Raw genomic sequence first — 23017 nt, 5'->3', positions numbered from 1 at the left:
AACAAGGGAAATCAAGCGGGAAGAGCCACTTCAGCCGTGGGATAACAACTCAGAGCATTTCTGGGGCTCCCAGAGAAAGCATGTGGCCAAACAGATGGTACCAGGCAAAACAGATCAGGAGGCCTCCACACCTTGGGTGGGCACAAATTCTTGTATGCATTCAGTTCTCAATGCTAGCCACCAGTTTTAAGCAAGCCCTTGGCCTTATTGGTCTCTGTGTACAATGCAGATGAGACATAAGCCTGGATATGTCATATTTTTGACATCACGTTTAGCTTGCTTTTTTTCATTCACATGAACAACTGAAAACAACAAGACATACCACCTCAGAGGGGCTGAAAAGAGAGGTCCTGCTATCTGTGTGAGCAAGCTGTTTTGAAGAATTCAGTGAGGAAATTTAAAAAACCTCCCATGGCCTGCTCCAGTACTTACACGAGTCTGTGGAGCACAGCCTAACATTTGGCTTTGCCATGATTTATTTCCTATAAAGAAGCATTCTTTTTTCCCTTATGAATACAGGCAGAGTTTGAGGGCTTCTTCCCCCAGTTACATGAGCCTGGAAAGTACCATCAGAAATAAACATCATTAAGCACTCGAGCAGTTTGTAAATACTGAGGGTTTTATTTCCACTTCACATGGTCTCCAACAGACTCTTAAACAAGACCAGTTACAAGTCAGTATGCCCAGAGTTCTCAAGGGTTTTCCCAAAACAAAAGATTTCAGTAAACGCTGTACATAGCCAGTTGAACTGCTAACAATAATTTAAAAACTCGTTTTGTATAGTCAATGCAAGAATACCAACAATAAAAGTACAGTACAGGTAAATTCACAACAATATTACAGTGGAACAGGTTGACTCACATTTATGTGATGGTAGAAGTACAGTAGCAGTATGTACATGCACTAAAGTGCGAGGACCCAGAGGCATGCAAGTCAAGTATCGTAGGTGTATTTTACAGCTAACTCCGTAAGACTTTCTGAGGCATTATTTTTTTACACTTTTCCTTGTGTTTACCTGTATTCCCCTCCATCTCAGTTAACACAACTCTAATGAACTAGCTTAATGGCTTTCTTCACTACTTAAAAGGTATTGCTTCAGACAGTTGAAGCATCTTTAAGAACCTTATGTTTAAAAAATGATAAACACTGACATTAAAATAGAATAAAATTAACTTAAGACCCTAGTTTTACATGAAAAAAAAAAACAAAAAACCAACAAACAACCCCCAAAACCCCAAACCAAAATCGAAAATGTAACAGTGCAAATATAACCGAAAGGCAGTCAGTATTTGGAGAGAGCGCGAGCACGTATTCAAATTCCCTTAAAACTTAATTTACATTTTATTTTAAATCTTAACTTTATATCATTTTTACCTTTTTTTTTTTTTTTTAATATACTGTGTGTAGAAAAGATGGAGACAAAAATAGTTTTCTCAGCTATGAAAAAAAAAAATTAAGTTATTACAGGCACATTAACTGTTTCATTCCAGAAACACCTCTGTTTCACAGGTCGGACATTCAGCAGCTGCGTTTGAGAACATTCTTTGACCTCCACAACGGGACCTCCCCGCCGGACCGCCGGGTGAAGGCTGCCCATGGTGCCTTTGGCCCATGGCCGTTCACGCCGGCGTGCCTCCCTGGCCCGGGGTCTCTGCTGGCGGCTCCTTGCCTCCGCTCTCCTCCGAGGAAGTCATGTCTCCAGTTGACTGCGACTGTGAGGCAGTAGGGGAATGTGAAGCCCATCTGGACGGTGGGCGCCGGTTCGCTGGTCTCTCTGGCCGGGAGAAGCAGGGTTCGAGGGATGGGGCTAGTGCAGAACAAGGCAGTTCCTTGGCAGCCAAGAGAGCAAAACAGAGGTTAGTGACTTGCATTAGAGGCCGTCTGGCTGAGCAAAGAATTAAAAAATAAATAAAATCAAGCTAAAGCTAAGCATTTGTCTCATCGCAGGACAAAAGCAAGCAGTGAATGTCTTTCTGTGTGTGGGCTCCGGACACTTGCATGTATGTCCATGATTTATGGAACAGACAAGGAGAGAATGAAAGGAAGAGGTCTGGGATGAGCTGAAGTAGCTGACAAACTTCCATTTGCTACCTCTCCTTGTGCTAGAAAGAGAAGAGTTGAAAAAATACATTTGCATGATAATTCAGGGAAATCCACTATTCATTGCATTGCTCGAAGTGCTGGCCAGACATTTGCAAGAGAGGTCAAGATCAGCCACTGGCTCCTTTTGTCTGCTTCAGAGTGCAGACTGACATTCAGGAAGGACTCGTTAGCAGAAGAATAATGACTACAGGACTACTTACTTACTTCAGCTGCATTAAAGATGAAGTTTACCTCCAGATTTCAACTTCTAGAACATCTCTCCTTATTGCCAGCTGCTTTTGCTTGAATTACAGGGATCAGCGATAATGTGCATTAAAGATGGCATTCGCCAAAATGGAGGAAAACTGAAATTTTATTTCTCTACTGGTTTTCCACTGTTCAGGCTTGGTAGCCTGCCTGTGCCATCAGAAACCATCTGCACTTGTGATTTTTCACCCTGGCACTAGGTTGGTAATTGCTTCTAGTATTTATGGACTTTGCTCATCGCACAGCGAGGCTTCCTGCCTCGCTCTGTATGCTCACTACATCAAGACAAATGACTAGGGGAGCAAGTCTGTCTTGTAGTGCCAAAGCAAAAAAAACTGGATTTCTTCACATACTTCAGAATTTATAAATGTAAATCAGAGGAGTTTGTCAACCTAGAGAACTGCATACACTGAGCATTCACTGGAGAGTTAAGTAAAAAATCTATATCAAAATCAGAACACAAGCTGGTGATAAATGGAGAGAGAGATCGTAAGCGATACAATGCACAAGACAAGCTCTGGCATGGTAAACCAACGGGAAACAAAGGGAGCAGTAAAACAACACAGTAGGAAGCAACACAGTCAGTGCGGAGTTTCAGACAGAGAAAGGGAATGGGGAATATTGTGTTAGGTAACATGATATGATGGGCAGTGAACAAACACGGTGATGTGCCGCTGAACGTCTCAGTTGGATTGGGATGTTACATGACAGAAAGACCAGAGCAGTGGTACTGGAAACGGAGCTTGTGCAGGCGTGTGTGTTTTGAGGAGAGAGCGCACCAGAGGCGGGGAAGCCTCCATGTAGGGCAAGACCTCGGAGCCTTCAGGCAGTGGGCAACCAGCCGGTGCTCAGCAGCTGCCCACCGCCAGGACAGAGCACCACTAGGGCTCATCTGCCTTCATGTGCGGGTGCAGAAGCTGGGTGGAAGCTTTGGGGCCTATGTGTGTGCCGCTGCCTCTGCGCATCCTCGCCCCCACCCCGGCCCCTCGCTGCGAGCCCTCGGCCCCCGAGACACAAATCGGTGCTAACGAGCAGAGCGACTCCCTGTCCTCACTTCACCTGATCCCACCGTGCCTGGGGGACATATGGGCTGTGAAAGCTGCCACTCAAATTTGTTAAGGGAAATCTATACACACAGCAATACTTACAGGGTGGTGAGTTGAGGCTATGTGATTTGTGGGCTTTGCCTTAGACTCTTTCTAAGCAGCAGCTTAAAGTGGTATCTTTATAGGGCTGCTTGCTTCTGGCTGCCTTACCCTAGTTTCACACGAGTAAATGGGAGTCAGCGCTGTGATAAAATTCATTTGCACTGCTAAATCCCAGCTGAAAAGAGTCTCTACAGCATCGAATCACGGAATCACAGAATGGTTTGGGTTGGAAGGGACTTTAGGGATAGCCTTGGTCCAGCCCCCCTGCCATGGGCAGGGACACCTCCCACCAGACCAGGCTGCCCAAAGCCCCATCCAGCCTGGCCTTGAGCACCTCCAGGGATGGGGCAGGCTTGCAGATGTTGGCCAGCTTGTCCAGAAAGGCAGGGCTAAGCTCATCCCAGTCACACAACACTGTGCCGTGTTTTCCAGGGCAGAGAAGGGACCGGCAGTCCAGCCTTGTAGGCACTGTGTTGGATGCTGAGCGGGTTACCCACCTGCAGATGCCGGCTTTCTCAGTGTGTTAAGGAGAACAAGCCATTAAAAGCAAACTGTCGGGAATGGTTTCTGAAATCCCAAATGTCTTCCCTTACCACATGCGGCTGCCATAGCTAGAAATGTTTGAAAAAAATGACATCCTGTGGGTAATTTACTTTGATGGCTGCCTGGGGGGGTGGGTGGAGAGGCAGCACTTCTTAGCCTGGATGTGGGAAAGGAGGTTTCAGCTTTAGTCTCTAGCTGCCTCCTAGGCCAGGCTGCCAGCCGCTGTGGCTATGCCTGTATTAATAAATACATAAACCAGGCTGTTTTCTGGCTCTGAGGCTGAGTGGATGGTCACAGCTCCCTCTCTCTGCTGCAGCAGCCCCAGCCAGCCGGCTCTGGCCACAGTGGGGTTGGGGGAGCAGCTTTATGGTGAAACGTGACCATCAGCCACAGGCTGGTGCTTGAGACCCTTCTCCAACCCTCTCCAGCCCTGGACAAGACCTGAGGGAAGACAGCCTGGGGCAGCCAGAAGCCCTGCACAGTTGTGTGCAGAGATCCAAAAAATAATGCTTCTGTTACATTTTGGGATAATTACATTGTTCTTGATTTTTTTTTCTTTTAAAGTTTAACAAAAAACCCAACCACACACATTTTGAGTTGTGTGACCTCTCCAGAGACCACGCATGCTCACAGCCCGTGAGAGAACAGCTCGTGTTCCTACCCTGAGCGCTTCCTGACCATCGCATACAAAGGACTACCTGGAGATGCGTGGAGCTGTGGTCATTTATTTCCCTTCATTAACCCACGCGTTCGAAGTGACCGCTTTCGGAAAGCTCTGGAAACAAGGTAGAAAGGACTTACAGCAGTGAGGCAGGCAGGGTTAGAGTCCCCAGGGGGCAGTTAATAAGACAGTTTGGTTCTGGACAGAACAGACAGAAAAGAAAAAGAAAGCAAGTAGGTTGGAAAGAACTGTTTTAATCTTTTTTTTTTTTTTTTTTTTTTTTTTTTTTTTAAGTGAAGATTTCATGCCAGCAAGGAAGAAGTCTCCAGATGTTACTACCCATTCAGATCATGTTACCACTGTATCAGAGGGAAACTAATAATAAAAGATAAGCCACCAGCAGCAAAAGATTCAGAAAGGAAGGAAGCAAACAAACCAACCCTTTACAATCCTAGCACAGTCTCAGAAGGACATAGCATTAAACAATCCAAACATTTCTATTCAGCAGAGAAAGACATCCGTTATCCTTTGCCAACCATGATTAAGGCTGTGGAAAAACAACGTTACTGTGAAACAGGAAAAAAGAGATGTTTTTTTTTCCTTCGTTTGACTTCAAGAGATAATTTCTGCTTAGGAAATCTCTAAGAAAAAAACACACTGATACTTATGTCGCTCAGAAGCCCACCTGAAGGTTTCATGAAAGCTCTTTCCCTCACCCCTCTTTCTTCTTCCTACTTAACAGTGACTCTGGCAGGGAGACTCAAATTACAGCAAAAGCCCTTTACTCCTGGCATCTTCTTCCCTTCTTTGTAACATTCCCCCTCCAACCCTGAATGGTTTCAGCTGCAAGTGTGCGGCCACTGCTCTGTGAGGACAGTCCTCTGGCAGCTCTGTCTTCAAAAGTGGGGCTGACCCCTCCGTCCAGGACAGCTGTGTAACCTCTGGGATTTACACCCTTGCTAGTTAGAGAACACTCACACTGCTTTTATGCTGTTAGTTAGGTAAAGTTAATCTACATTTTTCAATGGTAATATTTGTAAATCCCATGATATGCAAGTAAGTGGCTTAGTGCGTCAGCAGAATAAAAGACATCTAGGCTGCACTGGGTGGATATGAATTTACTTGTAAGCAGCTCTGGGCAAGTTAGAAAATAGAGTTATTACTACTATGTATGCATATACACTCGCACACATCCATATGTACGTGAATATATAAATATATATATGAGCTAGACTTCATATGGCAGCAGTAATATAAAAGTAAATTGCGTAACTAAAGCATCCAGAAGCTCAAATTAAGGAAAAGCCACCAACAGGTGCTCCACACAAGTTTAAAAGTCATTAATATACCATGCTATGACTGCAGGAAAAAAAAAAAAAAAAGGTGTTCCGTGGTAAGAAGGTCACTTGTCTTGGCCAGAAGCAAACAGGTGATGGGGAAGCAAGAGCAGGGATCTGCGGGAGGGTGGCAAGGGCAGTGCTGACATTGGCACTGCCCTGAGCACAGCCTTGCCTCCTGCCAGATCATCATTTGTTGTTCTGCTTTGTACAAAATGTGCTAAGTGCAATTTTGGAAAATTGTAATTTGTGCAGCAGGATAATTCATAAGTAACCCAAGGCATGTGCAGAGTCTAAACATATCTGTGGCTTTATTTTCAACAGCAAGCCCACATTTCATTAAGAACATCTCGTAGAGCTCACATAAGAAAAGCGAAGCCCATCATGTGATTGTTGCCCACCAGCTTCCTTTTCAATGCACCTGTGCATCTAGACAGCAGCCATAACAACTGGGCAAGAGCTACAGGGAAGAGCAAGTCTTAGCTCTGAGGCTTGGAACTCAAAAAATTAGGCAAAAGATGCTGAGAATTCATGAGGAGAGGCAATTTTCTGCCAGGATGATGGTCAATGAGTTTTTACTAAACAGCATTGACGTAGATCTCTCCATGCATCAAACTCAGGTACTGTTGCCAGCTGAATTTTGCCAGCAGCAATTTGTGACGGTGTGGGATGGCATCCGTTTACTCATTCTTGAAATCTGCTGAGACATTTAAAAGATGCAGGAGGAAATCAAGAATTTTCAGTGGTGCCCTGAAGGCAAAGCTGAGTTGAACCCGTAAGAATACAACACATACTTTCTAATACAGAATGGTAGTGCATTCCTGGTACTGCAAACTAAGGACAAAATACAGACATGGCTAGACAGAGTGAAACAAATGAGGCTGCTTTCCACTTTAATTCATTCTGAGGTTTGTGCACAAAGCCCACTTTCATTCACTGTTTTTTATCATGTGCATGTGGTTTCTTTTTTATATGTGCAAACTTCCTTATTTACATCTGTTTAAACAGCATATAGGGAATATATCCTCAGCTTTGGATGCTCTGTTAGGCAAAAACGATTGTGTCCTCTCAACAGCACCTACAAAAGAGGAACAGATCATGCCCATTGTGAACAAGCCACAATTGCAAGGCAAACTGCAGAACAAAAGCCTCAGTGCTCAGGTTCCCGCAAATCCTTCAACACAAATGTTGATGAAGGAAATGGTTTTTGTACATTCCCTTGAGGCTATGAGGCAAGAGTGGTAGGAGTGAAGCAAAGCAGCATGTCTGGGGCACATGAGGGTCAAGGAGGAGCAGCTGCCCAGTGGCTGGGGCCCCCTGCAACACCAGGATGCTAAAGGGACAGCATGGGGCTGAGGGGATGGGGGAGTCTTCTGCCCCAGGCCTGGGGAACACCACTGACCTGCAGGCTGCATGCCATTTCTGTGCTGTGCCAGGACAGCAGGCACCGGTAAGTGCTGGGCGTAACTCAGCTTCTCGAGGCCTTCTCAGGGCAGCACTCTCTCAGGCACAAAGGTTCACCAGAAACAGACTCAGACACTGGTAACTGGAAGAGCTTTTGCCCACCATTACAACCTGATTATGGCTGCTTGCTGCAGCACGTTACAGTAAATGAGGGTCTGACCCCCAGTGCTTGGGGACGCCTGCTGAGACAGATGATGACCATTACACTTTTGACAGTGCAGCAAAATATCAATAGAGTTCTTAAGCACTAAGTAGGATAGTAGAATAGTGCTTAGGCTAGCTGATTTTTTTTTTTTTTTTTTTTTTTTTTTTGTGTGTGAGGCACCAACAGTCAATACCAAATTTCATGCCATTTAATCACATTTGCAGACCACAGCCAAACTTACTCAGATACATCCAGAAAACGTATGCTGAAGGCCCTGAAGTTTTGGTTCAGGGTATTTATTGTAATGACTAATTTTCACACAAACCCATTCCTTTGTAGGAGAAAGAGCCTACCTTTCCATCCAACTTAAAAAAGAAATTTACTCAGACCTAGAGTCCCTAGAACATCTGTTAGTTGTGGTGTGTTTTGTAACAAAAACCCTTATCCTGGTCATTCAGGGAAGAAGCATCTTTATCCTGTAAAGGACAAAGCTCTTCTGATGCTTTCAAGCCTGATAAGCTGTCAGGATAGAAATTCAATTCTTTAATCAGTTCTTCAGTGACTAATCCAATAGTTTCATGACTGGGACTCGCTGGTGGTACCACAACAAGACTAGGATATTTATTGTAAACACTCGGTAGCACTGTAAGACATCTCATAATGCAAATGTTCAAAGAAGAGTGCATTTAGCTATAGGAGGAAAAACAAACAAACTCATTACCTCTATGGACCCTGGATCTACTTTGACAATTTCTCCTGTGCTGTTGTCATTGCTAAGATTTGGTGGGCTGTGGGAAGGTAGCCTTCTCTCTTCTTTTAAGGCATGCTCCAAAAGTTTCTTATTCAAGATCCTGGCAGCATTTTCTGTAAGCGTATACCCTGGAGGAGCAGATAAGTCCTGCCTGATACTCGTCACCTCAGTCCCATCTTCCTTTTGTGTCTCTGTACCCAAACGGAGAGGACTGGGTGACCTGCCACGGGCATTTGTACATGGCTCCTGCACCGGGCCCAGTTCAGGTCTGGGTTCTGCTGACCTGGATCGGCTGCTAGACCTGGGACATTTTTGGAAGGTCTCGTGAAAGATGGGGCTATGGTCAATAATGTTGAACAAACTGGAGAGGCCATCATTGATAGTGGTATGGACAGGACTCTCCCTTGTAGTAGTTGATCTAGCCCAAGCGGACTCACTGAATCCTTTCTGAGGTGTGCCAGGCAAAGTCCGGTTATTTGGCTGGTCTGATTTGGGAAGGATTTTTCTCTGCAGCTTTGGGGAGCCGTATTTGGGGGAACAGCATGTGCGTTCAAACTTAGCCTGGACTTTTTCAATGACAGGGGTAACTTGCCTGCTTCTTATGCTTCTGGATGGTGAAGAGACAGGCGTGGACCCCCCCTTTGGTGTCAGACACTTGTGTGGACTGCTGGTGATACTGCGCAGGGTTTCTGTCTGCAAGCCAACACTGATGGTCTGGGTGGTCTGCGTCCCCGTCGTTCTCATACCATTGGTTTGACACGCGGTGTCCTTAAACTGAGGCTCTGCTGAATTAGAGTTGGAGCGTATTGCATTCCGGACAGAGAAAGCTACCTCCTTCATATCATCACTCATGTTTTTGGACATCTCCAAGCTGTGCAAGGGTGAGGCAAAGCCCACGGTAGTGCAAATAGGACGTTCAATGGGATGAAGACCACTCTCCAGAAAATCCTTATGATGTTTGGCCAGGTCACAAGACCATCTTCCAAACATATCCGAGGAAGCACCTTTTGTCTCAGCAACGTTCCCCATAGCTTTGGTCATAGAAAACAAGAAGTCTGGCTCAACCTGGTTTTTCCCCTCGCTTCCAGCTATCACTGAATTATCAAACCTACGGACCACTGGTGGGCTGTGAAAGACCCGAACTCCCATTTTTTCGGTTACACCGTGACTCCTCGTTGGCTGCTTCTGGCAGTGCTCCGGGCTGGTCATGGTGTTGGTGGTCATAGTGACACTGGTGGTGAGGTACCACGATGAGGCCTGGAAGGGATCTGAAGCTGGATCGTTCCCAGCTTTCCCAGTTTCTGTCCTTTCTGCCCACCCTTCTGGAGGCTTCTCGGTGGCCCCAACGTGATTTCTAGTGCTACTGTAATCCCAGGTTTTGTTGAACTCCTCGATGTATTTCAGATCATCAGGAGACAAGGGAGGGGTTATGTCGTCTTTGCTGCTGGAGGAAGGCAAGTTTTTTTCTGGTAGAAATGGAGAAATGTCCATCAAGCGCTGGAATTCGGACATGGAAGAAACGGACATGGCCCTGCAGAGAGGAACGTGAGAATGTCACTCACAGACTTGGAAGCTCTCACAGAACTACTACTTACATCAGAAAACTAACTCAGAAAACTCAACTTTCACTATCTGCTTATATATAAGACCATTTTAGCCCTCTTGTTTTTTAAATAGCTGCGAAATGTAAGCATTCCTGATGTGCCATTAAAAGTACCAAATGGTTTATTAATGGCTCTTAATTTACTGCATTCTCACGGGTTACTGCTGGGCAAACGTCTGAAATATGCAGCAGTAGGCTGCATTTCAGAAATGTATTATCCACAGAAAATGACTCTTTGTGACAATATGAGGCACACTTTTCAAAGCAAGTACAGAGTATTTCTGGCTTGCTGTGAAATCAGCAAGTCTACCCCCACTCCTGAGATTGCTCGGGCTGCACAGCTGGTGTCCCACAGCGATGTGGGACATTCAGCCTAGAGGCTGTTACATTTAACTGGCCTGGTGAGTTGAGCTCATGCTATACTTCAACAAAAGGGAGTCTCTATGTGATAACGCTGGATTCTTGGCTTTCCCACACTTTGCTAGTTTGTACAAATCACAGACATTCAGCTGAGTCGCCCTACTGCTTCGCTATAAGAAAAATCAACAAAGGACCTTTCTGCATGGCACCACTTAAAAATGTAAATGAGAATAGTTATGAGAGTCAGCTCAATGAGGTCTCTAAAGCTGGATGAGGATTCAGTAATGGTGATTTTTATACAGCAGTATTCTGGAGGATACAGTAAAATCACACTGTGAGATTTTAATCAAGAGCACCAGCTGCAGAACTAGAGTGCGAGAGAATCTCCTATTCAGATGCTCTAGTTTGCATCTAGGGACAATCTCAGAGAGCACGGGCTGGATTCCTTTGGGATGAAGATGCTTTCCAGAAGCACAGTAAAGGCACTCTAGGGTCAGGTGGGCATTCAGTCCATGGGATCAGACCAAAACTAGTGCAATGTAAAACATCCCGAACATGCAGGAGCATGACGGGTCCTCAGCATCAACTGTTTTCCTCTCCATATCAATGCCTACAGCCTGTACTACTTGCTAACACAGATGCAGTTTCGTGCACTCTCAGACACTTTGATCTTTGTGCACCGCAGCAGAATGTGGCCCAAGTTAATCAGAGTAGAACAGAAGCATATTGAGACAAATTAATCCCTGGGTAAATCCATTAATCTGGATTGCAGGCTGATTAGGAGGTGGCACAGCTATGCCTAGGGTCTGTGGTTTGGGCACAAGAGAGCCGGAACTCCGGTGGCTGAATATTTGCGGTTTTTTTTCCTGTAAGTTTTATTCACCTTTGAAGATTTCCTTTATGTGTTTCTTCCTCCTGAAGAAAAACAGAAACAAACAGTCATTTCTGAACCTGTTTGTGGCTTTAACTTGTGGGTGTTTTGTCATTCACTTGCAGGTAGTTCCACCAGGTATGTCTGTCTTTAAAAAGCAGCTTTCTCCTTGATAAGAAGTCTTAAATTGCCTGTGGGAATACTCTTTCCTTTGCACGTAGGCGGCAAAGTGGTCAGTCCCATTGGGACAACAGCCTGCACAGGGTAAAAGCCTTTATGCCAAATCTAGAATAGCCTTGAACTTGTACATGTGGAAAAAAAAAAAAAAAAAAAAAAAAAAAAAAAAAAAAAAACCATTCACAGCTCACTTCCATTTGTGATTGCCAAAACCAGCACACCCCTGCAATCACAAATGGAAGTAAGCTGCAACTGGATTTTTTCCACATGTTGTACAATGTATTGTTTTGGACTATATATTTGTGAGTGAGTTCGTTCCACAGAGTTAATCTGCTTTATGTCAGAGGCCTAGCTGTGCTGAAATAAGAGATAAAAACTGGTCTTTTGACATAAGATTTCACTGTATGTTCTTTAGGAACTAACAAATGGCACCAGTGGAAACTCATTAAGCTAGCTATATTAAATGTGTGGGAAGACTATTACTTGTTTCATAGGGGGAATACCTACGGTTTGCTAATGGCATTAAGATGTTTTTATGGCAATTGCTTCCCTGTGACAATCCCATAATTAGTTGTTGTTGTGTGTGTTTTTTTAATAGATACTTCTGAAGCAACTGCTCTGCAGTCATTGTTTTTACTGTTTGTATTTCTAATAAAATAGGAAATACAAAATATGATCGGGAACCAAAAGAGCATTAGTACCTATTAGTCTTATTCAAGCTCATGAAATCATGTACATTAGCAACACCGAATTGTGTTTCACATTATGATTATTCAAAGAGCACTGTTTCACTTGGCAAATGCCTTTCTGGTGTTTATTGAGAGTCAGGGAAAAAAAATAGGAGTTTTACTCTGGTGTAAGTCTGCAACAAAGCTGTTGGCTTCAGTGGAGTGATTATAGAGTACATTTGATCTAACTGAATGGAGAATCAGGCTGAAGGCTGGATTGACTTTACTACAATTAGTAGCACAAAGAAAATACAGTGGCGAGGAATAGTCAGTGGGCTGCAATTGCCTCTGTGCATCCTCAGTAAATCTATTCATTAAACTCTAATCAGTTTTGCTTGAATAAACCTAGTGAGGCGAAATGACTTTGTACACATTTCACCAAAGCATGCTTTGAAGGGAAGAAGCTGTGCAAATATAACCAAGGACCTAATTTTGCTGCCAACGCTTTTGTCAATGGTGGTAATGTCTGAAAACGGAAAGCATCTAGAGAGATCTCCATTCTTAACTATAAGACTGCATTTTAAGTAAAGAAAACAGCAATCAGAATTAAACATAAAGCACAGATCCCTGACAAGGCTATCTGATAGCATCCACATATTTCACTGAGGACTTGAATTTATTTCATACATGAAATAGACAGCTGAGAAATAATAAATACAGAATCCCACATTGCTCCCTCTAAGTTTATGACACTGGAAAGAGGAAAATCTAATTGGAGTACATGTGTACCTCCAGCTACCTAAAATGTAAGAACTGCAGCCACATTTCTTACCTTTCTTATTTTTTTCTCCTTTTCCTCCCAAAGAATCTGATTTCCCAGTCTTTGAACTAAGGGACAATGTTATTTCTAATTTGTCAAAGAAATGCTTGGGTCAAGTTTTCACAGGCTTGCATGTTCAAGCCAAGGCACACTGGTGAAACTTTGTCACACCTATGCATAGTTTGAGATCTGACTTGCTGACAGACTTTTTTCCAAAGTGGCCAAATTTTCAAGCCTCAGTACACAGATACATCTTGGACTGGAAAGTCTCTGCATCTCTCTTAGCTATAATGTGTCCACCCAAGCAGAACTGTTGTGCTCAGAGCACAGGCCAAATGTCTAACTCATGTGCACAGACCTGAATTTTCAGTTCAGAAGAAAGTACTCCAAACTTGCATTTGGTAAACACCACATTTGGTCATTTTAACTTCCAGAGCTCTCACAATGCATCTTGTTCCGCAACAAACCCAAACAAAACTATGAAGACCCAGATCCAGGTAAAGTAGGTGTGTTGTACAGATTTTAGCAGGATACAGACCATATTCCCTATAGTCAACAGCATCTTTTAGCACTGTGTTTTGTATCTTTGTATCTTTATGATGTAGTCTGAGGGCAGATACTTTGCTGATGAAGAATAATTCTATTTTTTTCAACATCTCATCTCACATCCTCATCCTAATCTATTTAGGAAAAACCAAAATAGAACAACCTGAAGTACCACTCTACAGCACTTAATTCCTTACTAGCAATATATAGCCCATGCTTTTCCATATATATGTAGGTATTTACAGCTGGATGAGACCTTCTGAGCCAATATGTATATCTAATACAGTTATAGTACCTAATATGAATGGCCAGCAGATGAGGTAATCTTTGGGACCTTTAGACTGGGTCCCAGTTTCTCATGTGACTGACACCAGTCTAATGAGCTCATAACAAGGAACAAACCACACCTGTGCCAAATTTACTGCTGGGTAACTGCAAAGCAGTGACTGTGACACAGTGTCTCACTTCTAGAGCATGGATGCTGTACAAATTGCGACACAAGAGACAACATGCAGGCTTGACAAAAGTTAGAAGAACACATACTTCTGTTAATCCAGTAAAGAACTTCTCCCGCTCCAGCTGCCGGGAGCGGTGTTCCTCCGACTCATCGGGAGAATCAAGGGACAGCGACTCCAGGAAGAGGTTTTCTGTGGCGCTGCACCGATCGCTCTCCTTCAGCTTGGACAGTGACCGGTCATCAAACTGAATGGCATCTGAGTCAGAGTAGGATCTTGATCCCATCGGGCGAGGCACATGAAGGTTCCCCTGGGTCGTAAATGGGCGAAGGTTGCTCTCCTTCTGGTCACACAGAAAGCCCCCTCCTCTTCGTGGGCTCACTTCTTTCTGAAGCTGGAAACAAGGCAAGTTGGAAGGATCAGCAATTATTCATGTAGCCTATGGCACCCTGCATTGCTCATCCTTCTCCTGGAGCAAGGCACGCGTGGCCTGGGGAGGCAATGCTGCATGCCACTGGGCTGCCTGACGTCACTGCCTGGCTCCAGGCACAGCAGCTTTGCTCCCTTGGCCCTTTCACAACAAGAGATGTATCAAGGACTTTGATGCTATTACTCAGAGGATTTCAAGTGGTTAAATACATATTTAATTCTGCTTGTTTATGCCTATATGTATACATACATACACTCTGTGTATATACACACAATCATGTATCTGCTTGTGATCTGATTTTTAAAGAAACAAATCAACGCTGTTGTTTAAAAGCAATCTTGACATAAGATCCTAAAGCAAAACAAGTAGAAGCTCAAGGAAGGGTGAGTGATTTTGAGTCTCATCAAAACACACACAAACTTTCTTCTGGTCAGCAATATAGGGATCACACTTTCATGTACATCACTCATCTTGTTTCCAGAAGGGGAAAATGCCTTTTAACAAAATACAAAAACTTTGTCTTAAAGGTGGTATAGCCCTAATACAGAGCTAGGAAGTTGACTATTTGTAAGAATAACAGAATTATCAAGGGGATGAATCAGGCATGCAAAGCACGTTTGAAGAAAATACATATTTAATAGGACCATCAAACTATTAACTCTACTCTTTACAAAAACTGGATGGAGAGACAGTAAACCACTACTGAAATTGAACTTATGTCAGTGTTAAAATTAGATTATGTGATCAACTTTTCCTTTAATTATAAATACAACAGGTTAGGTGAAGTGAGTGACATTTTCAAACACAGTGAGTGACAGCAGGAATTTAATGCATAATTCTGATGCTTTGCAAGAGCAGCCTGCTAAGGTGACAATAACCTGCAAATGCTAGTCATTCCCTGGGATCCTGGGGACTGAGGAGCTCCTACAAAACATGTTTTTAATGTTGCTGCGTGTGTATGGAAAAAAATCAACTGGCATCACATCGCTTAATGTAGATCAAATGCAGATTTTAGGCCAGATCCTAAATTACTAAATTTTCACTTGGGCTGAAGTCAGTTAGATTTTTGCTTGATTCAGGCCTACAAGAAGGTGAAAGCATCTTTAATGTTTTGCTCATTATACACAAAATCTGAAACAGTTTTATTGAAAGGAGCTGACTTAGGTACCCTATAAAGGTAGGGGCTGGAAGGTATATCTTAAGAGATCCCAGAGTCCATTTCCCAGCATATGGGCAAGACCCAAAGCAAGGTGAAATGGTAATTGCATGTATATACAGTTACAAATGCAAGCCATTACTGATTTTCAGAGATCCTTGGAAAGAACCTCTGTAAGAAAACAGCACAGAATACTGGCTCACTCTCTGGATGTCAAACTACTGACAAGAGAATTAAAATGAGAAATACTGGCCTAACTTTTCAAGTGATTAATGATTTTGAGCCTGAATCTGCTTATACCTATCAAAACACAGCTCTCCATATAGGTGATCTTGTGGTTTTAAATATTTGTTGGTGTGATCTTTGCAGAATTAGCTTTAAGAACACAATGTGTGTGTATTCTCTAAGGGAAGATAAAGTGACAGTGTACTTAAAAAAAAAAGTAGGTCATCATGTTTTTATATGCAAGTGGTATTCCCATAACTAACTGAAGTAAAGTATTTTATATATTTTATACATTGGTGTGAGCTTCCCTCTTATCATACATGTATAATTCATTAGCTCTGTGAAAGCAGACAGGCATAAAGCATTAGCAAGAAACTTGGCACTCATGCTTCAGTTCGTTCTTGGACTGTTTTTCAAACATACACACTGGTGTAGTCTCCTCATCCTCTACGTATCGCCATACATGGAATACACACAGAAAAACACTGGGGAGAAGGACTTCAGAGAACTACTAATTGCTTCCATATAAAGCTGGACATGACTGCAATCTGAGAAGATATTCAGCTAAAAGTCTGCAAATATTTGGAAGCTTCCTGTCACACACGGAAATGTTTGATTATAAGCAAAGATAGGATTATGAAGTTTTGCAGGCAGATAGCCAAGCTCTCCAATGCTATTTCTTTTCATCTAGTCCTCTAGAATTAGCTTGACATAATATTTTTTTTGTTTTCCCTATCTATGGCTAACATTGTGTAACGCTCTTGTACTATAAATATATAATTGGACCCTAGAAGTTTCAGAATGGTAACAAAAAAAAATCAGTTCCAGAGTTAGTTAAGAGCTGTTCTGTAGACTTTTCCAAGATGACTGAGAGGTTATGGCAGGTTTGATGAGAATTAAAGGCTAGGTGACATTAACAGGGATTTCTCTCCTCCACCCTTCAATGGGCCTTGTTCCCAGGGAATAGAATAAGCAGTGCTGAACCAGGTTAAATCCCTCAGGCTACTGAGGATACATAGAAGAGATAATGTCAAAAAATACAGTTCACAGACAGCATTATAAACATCCAAAGAGGTACCAGTGATTTTCCAAACAAAAGTTTATGCCCATGTCCTTAGTATAAAGGGAAATTTTCTGATGGTTATTTAATTCTCATTGTGCATGAAGAATCCACAGGAGGCATTTTGGTCAGTGAAATTCAAGAATTAGAAACCAGCCCAGTCAAAACAGGGAGAAATCAGCATCGTCTGCCAGTGAAACCTTGGAACCAGACAACTTTGATGAATTGCTCTGCTACAACCCTTCTTAGCTCACGTGCATTGGCTATTTTATCTTAAGAGACCTACTACAGTTCTGCATTATAAGGCTTTGTAAGAGCTAGTTCAAGAAGCTGCATGAAGTATTCTCAGAAACCCTCAGATAAACAGGAGGTTAAAAAAGCCAGAATATTGTTTATTGATATTTTGAAGTAAGAAACTCAAATCACCTTTCTTGGTCCATAAAACTTTCATAATGGTCACTACCCACTCGCACCTACAGTTTTAGTAGTGATTTTAGAAATATCTGTATTTTAAGTGCTTCCCTGTGGGTTTAACAGCCATAGCTTAAAGTGAGGTTCAGTCTTGGGCTGATAATATTTACAGCCTGGTGTCTTTAGCTTCTTGTTGCAGCCCAAGCATGGGAACATGAGACCCAGACAAATAACCCTTTTCAAAAATCAGTCATGAAGTCACCCCAGGCTTTCATCAAGCTTAACATGTGAAGCTACTTTGTACTTCATTCAAGCGAAGTGCTCCCTAGAGAGCATGCACAAATCTGGTGCAGTTCCATTTTTGATGTCCTAAGGACAGGAAGTATTCGGTTAATTGAGGACCCACAATTTCAGTTTTTTTTTTTTTACTCTTCCTGGAATGCATGACTCAGAGCTGAGCAATGTTCAGTCAGAAATGGTGTATTAATCCTCCACCATTAAACTTGATTTTAATATTTTGTGTGGTTTCCAGCCAGATAGAAACCCATTAGGTGAAGTTTGGAACAACATTTTCAAATCAGTCTCTAATATTAAGCAGATGGAAGTGCACAGTGGTGTAGACAATGGGCATGAAAAACAAGGGGATAGATACACAATTATCAGATTTGCAAATGATAGCAGAGGTGTGCACAAAATTCATATGACCAAGGTCAAAAGTGTCTTCTGAATATTTAGCATTGCAAGCTGCTTATTTGTTACTAATCAGGGCTCTTCATTGTTATCTCCTGGTTTCCTTTGCTAGAGAAAAAGAATTCAGTTGAGACTGAATAGTCACAGCAGCTGCATCTTTGGTGGCAAATTCACAGATGAACAGACTTTTTTGGCAGGAAGCTGTATATCCAACCTTGAATAACCCTGCATGTGGGACTGAGTGTTTCAGCATGAAGAGATGCACATATGCTTTCAAACAGAATGAATCAGTGGGACCATGCCTGTACAGGGTAATTGAAATGAGGCAGGAAATGGCCTTTAACCTGGACCTGATTTCTCATAAGCGGTCCTTTATAGGGATTATGAGCATTTTCCTATTTTACTCCCTTGAGTATGTAAATTGTTTTGTATCATGGGAAACACCAGTGTAGCCAAGGAACCAAAATGGTTCCTATGCTGTTTCTTACTACAGTTTCTTGACCTTGGTCTGAGTGTAATAATGGTGCAACATCTCATGCTTTGCAGCCAGCCATCGCCCACCCAAGGACAACTCCTTACCTGCTCTATCCGCCTGAGCAGCTCCTTCTTTTGACGCTCCCATTCTCGTCGGTCCCTATCAAGCCTGTCCAGGAGCTCCACCTTTTCCCGGTTCCAGTTCTTCTCACTGTGCTGGATTTGCCAGCGGAGGTCCATCACCACACTGTGAGTCTCAGCCAGAAGCTTCTTGTGCTCCTCTCTTTCCCGTTTAAAAGCTCCTTTTGCATCAGAAGTGAGGCCTACGTCTCCTGAGGTGTTCTCACTCTTCCCTTCCAGCTGCCATTAAAATAAAACGTTATTAGGACACCAGACTTTCTCAGGTAAAACCCATGTGTTAGGCAAGGGATTTTAGTTGAAGAGACTTTTTGCCCACAACAACACTCAGCAATGGTGTTACTGTAGAGCTCACACCTTACAACAAGAGGGTGCTTCCAGCACAAAGAGACATACTGAGATCATGTCTCCCATCTCTGCAGATTCTGGTGGCTGAACTGATTTCTACAGGAGTTAGCTGATGATACCTTCTATCCCTTCTCCTTCACATCATGCTGCAGGATGCTCAGTCAGATCAGAAGAGCTGGCTCAAGGTAACAGGATCATAGGAAAATGCAGGCTTGGTGGGCTGAAAGGAGGTCTCTAGCCCAGCCCCATGCTTACAGCAGGGTCAGCTCTGACTTCGAACTGGGTAGTTCATGTTGAGTTGGATCCTGACAAACCTCCAAGGACAGAAATCACATAGCCTCTCTGGCCAATGTGGACCACTGCTTGTCTGTTGTCAGAGTGAAAATGGTACTTGTTGGCTTTGTGTTAGCTCAAGAGAGGGAAGAATTTATCCCTTGATAAACATCCCTTGATAAAAGCTTCACCTTTTGTTTACAACTTAGTAGGTGTGTGAATGAGTCAGAATGGATCACAAGCAACCAAGTAGTGAAAACTCATTTCTGCCTCAGAAGTTAGATTTCTTCACAAAGCAGAAGCAGCAGGTTTTCTGGGAAACTTGCTCCTTTAGCAAGAGAGAAAGATAGTACCTTCAAATTGTCCAGTGTGGAAAATAATCCCAAACTCTCTGAGAAAAGGTAAATTCAGGCTGGATTAGGGAGTGAAGCTAACTAGTCTTTGGAAGAGCCTCCCCAGGTAAAGGGCAGAGAGGTCATTTACTGAGCTGTGGAGAACAGCCTGTTACAGCCACTTGTATGACAGGGAGATCTTAAACACCTGCATCTTCTAGCACTAATTTCCAAAGATTTTTTCTTTTCTTCCCAAACCAACCAACCAGAAAAATCATTTATAAAAAAAGCAGCAGCTTATGGTCAGATTGGGTGGGGTTTTGGTCAGCCTAATCTAGTGGGAGATGTCCCTGCCCATGGGCAAACATCTGGTCATCTCTGCTGCAGATCCACTATGGGAGACACCATCCTGGGCAGCAAGGCTGCTCAAGAAGCCAGATGGCTTTGCTACCTTCCTACCCACTACCCCAGCACACTGACTGTCAGAACGTTAATTCATCAATATGTAAAAATATTGCTGCTGGTTTCCAAACTCAGCACTAACTTAAGGTGATGGACTCTAGCCCCTTGCTGCATCTTCTCTCTGCATCCACAGGTTCCCAGCTCCAAGGTGCTGCTCCAGCCAGGGTCTGGTCAGGTTGACATTCATTCTTTTAGGTTTGTTTTGCTGTGGCCTCTCTGGTTGACCTTGCAAGTCCCTGCAGGATTTACCAAGTGGCTGTGACACTGAATAATCATGTATTTTGGGAGTGTCACTGCAGAGCTGAGATCAGCCAAAATAGTAAGAGCCTCTAAAATGATATAAACTCTACCTGGTTTCCTTACATCTAAGCCTGACAGGTTATGTAGAATTTGTCCTTTGCAATACATCTAAGTGATCTTTCAAGTACTTTTAATGCCCTTGCAGACTTCTCATTTTTCATCCTGCAATAGGAGCTCCTAGCAGAAGTTCCTGGAGTGTCTGGAGTAAATCCAGCCAGGTTGGAGTGCAAACTCAACCTTACAACTGCGCTGTCTCCCAGGGAATAATGCCACTTTGAGTAGTAGCTATGGATAACGTGCTAAGCTGACAGACATGCCAACGTCTGCAACAAAGTCTTTAGCTGGCATGAAGTCCAAAAAATGCTAAAAGCAACCTATAAGGCAAACAAATGCTTTGTTGCAATATGCAGTTTGCATGATTATGCTATAAAGCAAATTTCTCCTTCCATTTTTTTTTTCAGTCTAATAAAATTAGCAAAATGTTGAACTCAAGACTCAAGACTCTCTCTTGCCTTATACCACTGAATTCATAACCACCACGTGGCAAGTTCTGAGCCTTTCAGTTTGCAAACAAGAAAGGCCGTGGTCCCTAGACCATGCATTAAGCAGGAAAGCCAAAAGAGGCAATGAGACAAAAGACCATGCTTCAGAAGAGCAGTATCCCAAGAATGCATGGCTGCCATTAGAGTGCCTTGCCCAAGCTGCTGAAACACTGTAAGTCATCCTGTGCCAGATCACTCACCTAGACCAGAGCCTGTCTCTTGCTCCACTGGAGAAGAGTATAGGAAGTACAAAGATGTATTCAAAACCAAGGCAAATATACATTGATACACCTTCAGAATAATTTCTGTGTGATCTGTGATTTAGGACCTACAACATTCTTCAGTCAGAGGTGGTGCCTTTACACTTGGAAGACAGATCTCAGTGCCTGTGAAAGGCAGAAGAGTGTTGCTGGCAAAGAGACAGTCTGTCTCTGTGTTTATGAAATGGCTCAAATAATGGAGGAAGGGTCCAGTGGTGGCTTTTTAGCAATAAATTCCAGATGTGACTTTTCCAAACTTGCTAACTGCTAAGGTGGCTAGATGTCTCTCCACTTGCACCATAGCTTGCATTTCCCCCAAGAATCCCAAAGCTGGACCACTCATTGGAGTCATAGTGAGGGTTCATGTCCTTATGTGCCAATTCTCAATGTAACCACAGATTAGTTTGGGTGGGAAGGGACATTAAAAATCATCTAGTTGCAACCCCTCTGCCATGGACAGGAACACCTCCCACCAGCCCAGGTTGCCCAAAGCCCCAGCCAGCCTGGCCTTGAACACCTCCAGGGATGGGGCATCCACAGCTTCTCTGGGCAGCCTGGGCCAGTGCCTCACCACTCTCTCAGTGAAGAGTTTCTTCCTAACATCTAATCCAAATCTCCCGTCTTTTAGTTTAAAACCATTCCACCTTGTCCTATCATTATCTAATGCTACTTCCCATCTCTTTTTATAAGCCCCCTTTAAGTATGAAAAGGCCGCAGTGAGGTCTCCCCAGAGCCTTCGCTTCTTCGGGCTGAACATTCCCAGTTCTCTCAGCTGTTCTTCATAGGAGAGGTGCTCCACCCCTCTGATCATCTTCGTGGCCATCTTCTGGACCTGCTCTAACAGCCCCACATCCTTCTTGTGCTGGGGGCTCCAGACCTGGATGCAGGACTCCAAGTGAGGCCTCACAAGGGCAGAGCAGAGGGGAAGATCACCCCCCTCGCCCTGCTGGCCACTCCTCTGTTTTAAGCAGGATTTGTTCCCAGTTCCCAGAATACTGGGATTTTTCACTTCTCCAGCTGGAGGCTGAGAATTACTGGGAGTCCATTGGTCACAGTTACCAAGATCCCATACTTAGGAGCAATCTCATTATTTCTTATCTTAAAAACAATGCTGACGGATCCTTCAATAAGATGTACATGCATTTCTGACAGCCAAGACTTTTATTTTAATGACATACATAGTGCTAAAGCTCAAAAAGCAGCAGGGAACAGTACATTATCATTTCCGATATGCAGTGCTTTTGCAACAAAGGAGTTTTCTTCCTTCCTTTTGCTCTTTCGTTCCTATACAGGGAGTTCAAGCACCAAAATGTGAAACCATTGTCAGTAACTACTAATTAGGAGGTGACTCTCTTGAGGAAAACGCTCTTCTTAATTGACCTACTGTTTCACACACACAAAAAAAGTGGAAAGCAGTGACAGTACAGACAACAGTGGAGACAAGAAAGGCCTTGATTCTCTATGGGCTTGTCAGGGGTTGGACAGCTTTATACCCCCCTACAGTGGGAGTGCTGCACAGCCCGCTGCTTCATCACTACCAATGAAAACGACAAAATGACATCCTGAGAGGCCCTCCTACCCACACTGCCGTGACAGGCTTGGCTATCTAGCTGAAGATGTTATTCCACGTGTTGCCACAGAACAGCTAAGGATGTTAACGTGACATTATGTAATGCTGATGATTTAGGTGTTATTTACTAGCTCCTCCCATCTTGATCCTGAAACTTGACCTATAACATCAGTTATAAAAATAAATGTTTACAAAAATAAATTCCATATTTGGAATAATTAAAAATAGTTTAAGTCAATTTCATATTTACATTAATGTTTAATGTTTGTCATATTATTATTTGTATATATCATTTTTTAATTGCTTCCTTATAACTGTGAGCACATACAACAGACCTCAGTGGGACACTCACGTTGTTTGCACTGTCCTAATTGACACTCTCATGATTTATGTACTCGCTTTTTGCTACTTCATTAGGGACCCGTTTTTACTGTGAAATATAAATGTG

The 23017-nt window shown here is 43.2% G+C and overlaps 1 protein-coding gene across 10 annotated transcripts in view; it reads right to left on the bottom strand.

The window, feature by feature from the left end:
* Positions 1-601: 601 nt before the first annotated feature.
* MTCL1 (microtubule crosslinking factor 1) overlaps positions 602-23017 on the bottom strand; it is a 102950-nt gene continuing 80534 nt past the window's right edge. For 7 of the 10 annotated variants that reach the window (XM_035318684.1, XM_035318682.1, XM_035318683.1 and 4 more), the window contains 5 exons: positions 18450-18704; positions 13987-14292; positions 11245-11276; positions 8369-9929; positions 602-1829 (listed from right to left, as the gene is read on the bottom strand). In XM_035318684.1, coding sequence (XP_035174575.1) covers positions 1620-1829; positions 8369-9929; positions 11245-11276; positions 13987-14292; positions 18450-18704 — 2364 coding nt within the window. In that variant the 3' untranslated portion in view covers positions 602-1619. Of the gene's footprint in view, positions 1830-4841; positions 4900-8368; positions 9930-11244; positions 11277-13986; positions 14293-18449; positions 18705-23017 lie in introns of all 10 variants that reach the window. The other 3 variants (XM_035318686.1, XM_035318687.1, XM_035318680.1) reach the window with 1 other exon arrangement.

The sequence above is a fragment of the Oxyura jamaicensis genome, chromosome 2 (assembly GCF_011077185.1).
Source record: "Oxyura jamaicensis isolate SHBP4307 breed ruddy duck chromosome 2, BPBGC_Ojam_1.0, whole genome shotgun sequence".
In the NCBI taxonomy this organism is placed as follows: Eukaryota; Metazoa; Chordata; class Aves; order Anseriformes; family Anatidae; genus Oxyura; species Oxyura jamaicensis.
The sequence above is the reverse complement of the archived record's forward strand: the minus strand, read 5'-3'. Positions and strand labels throughout refer to the sequence as shown.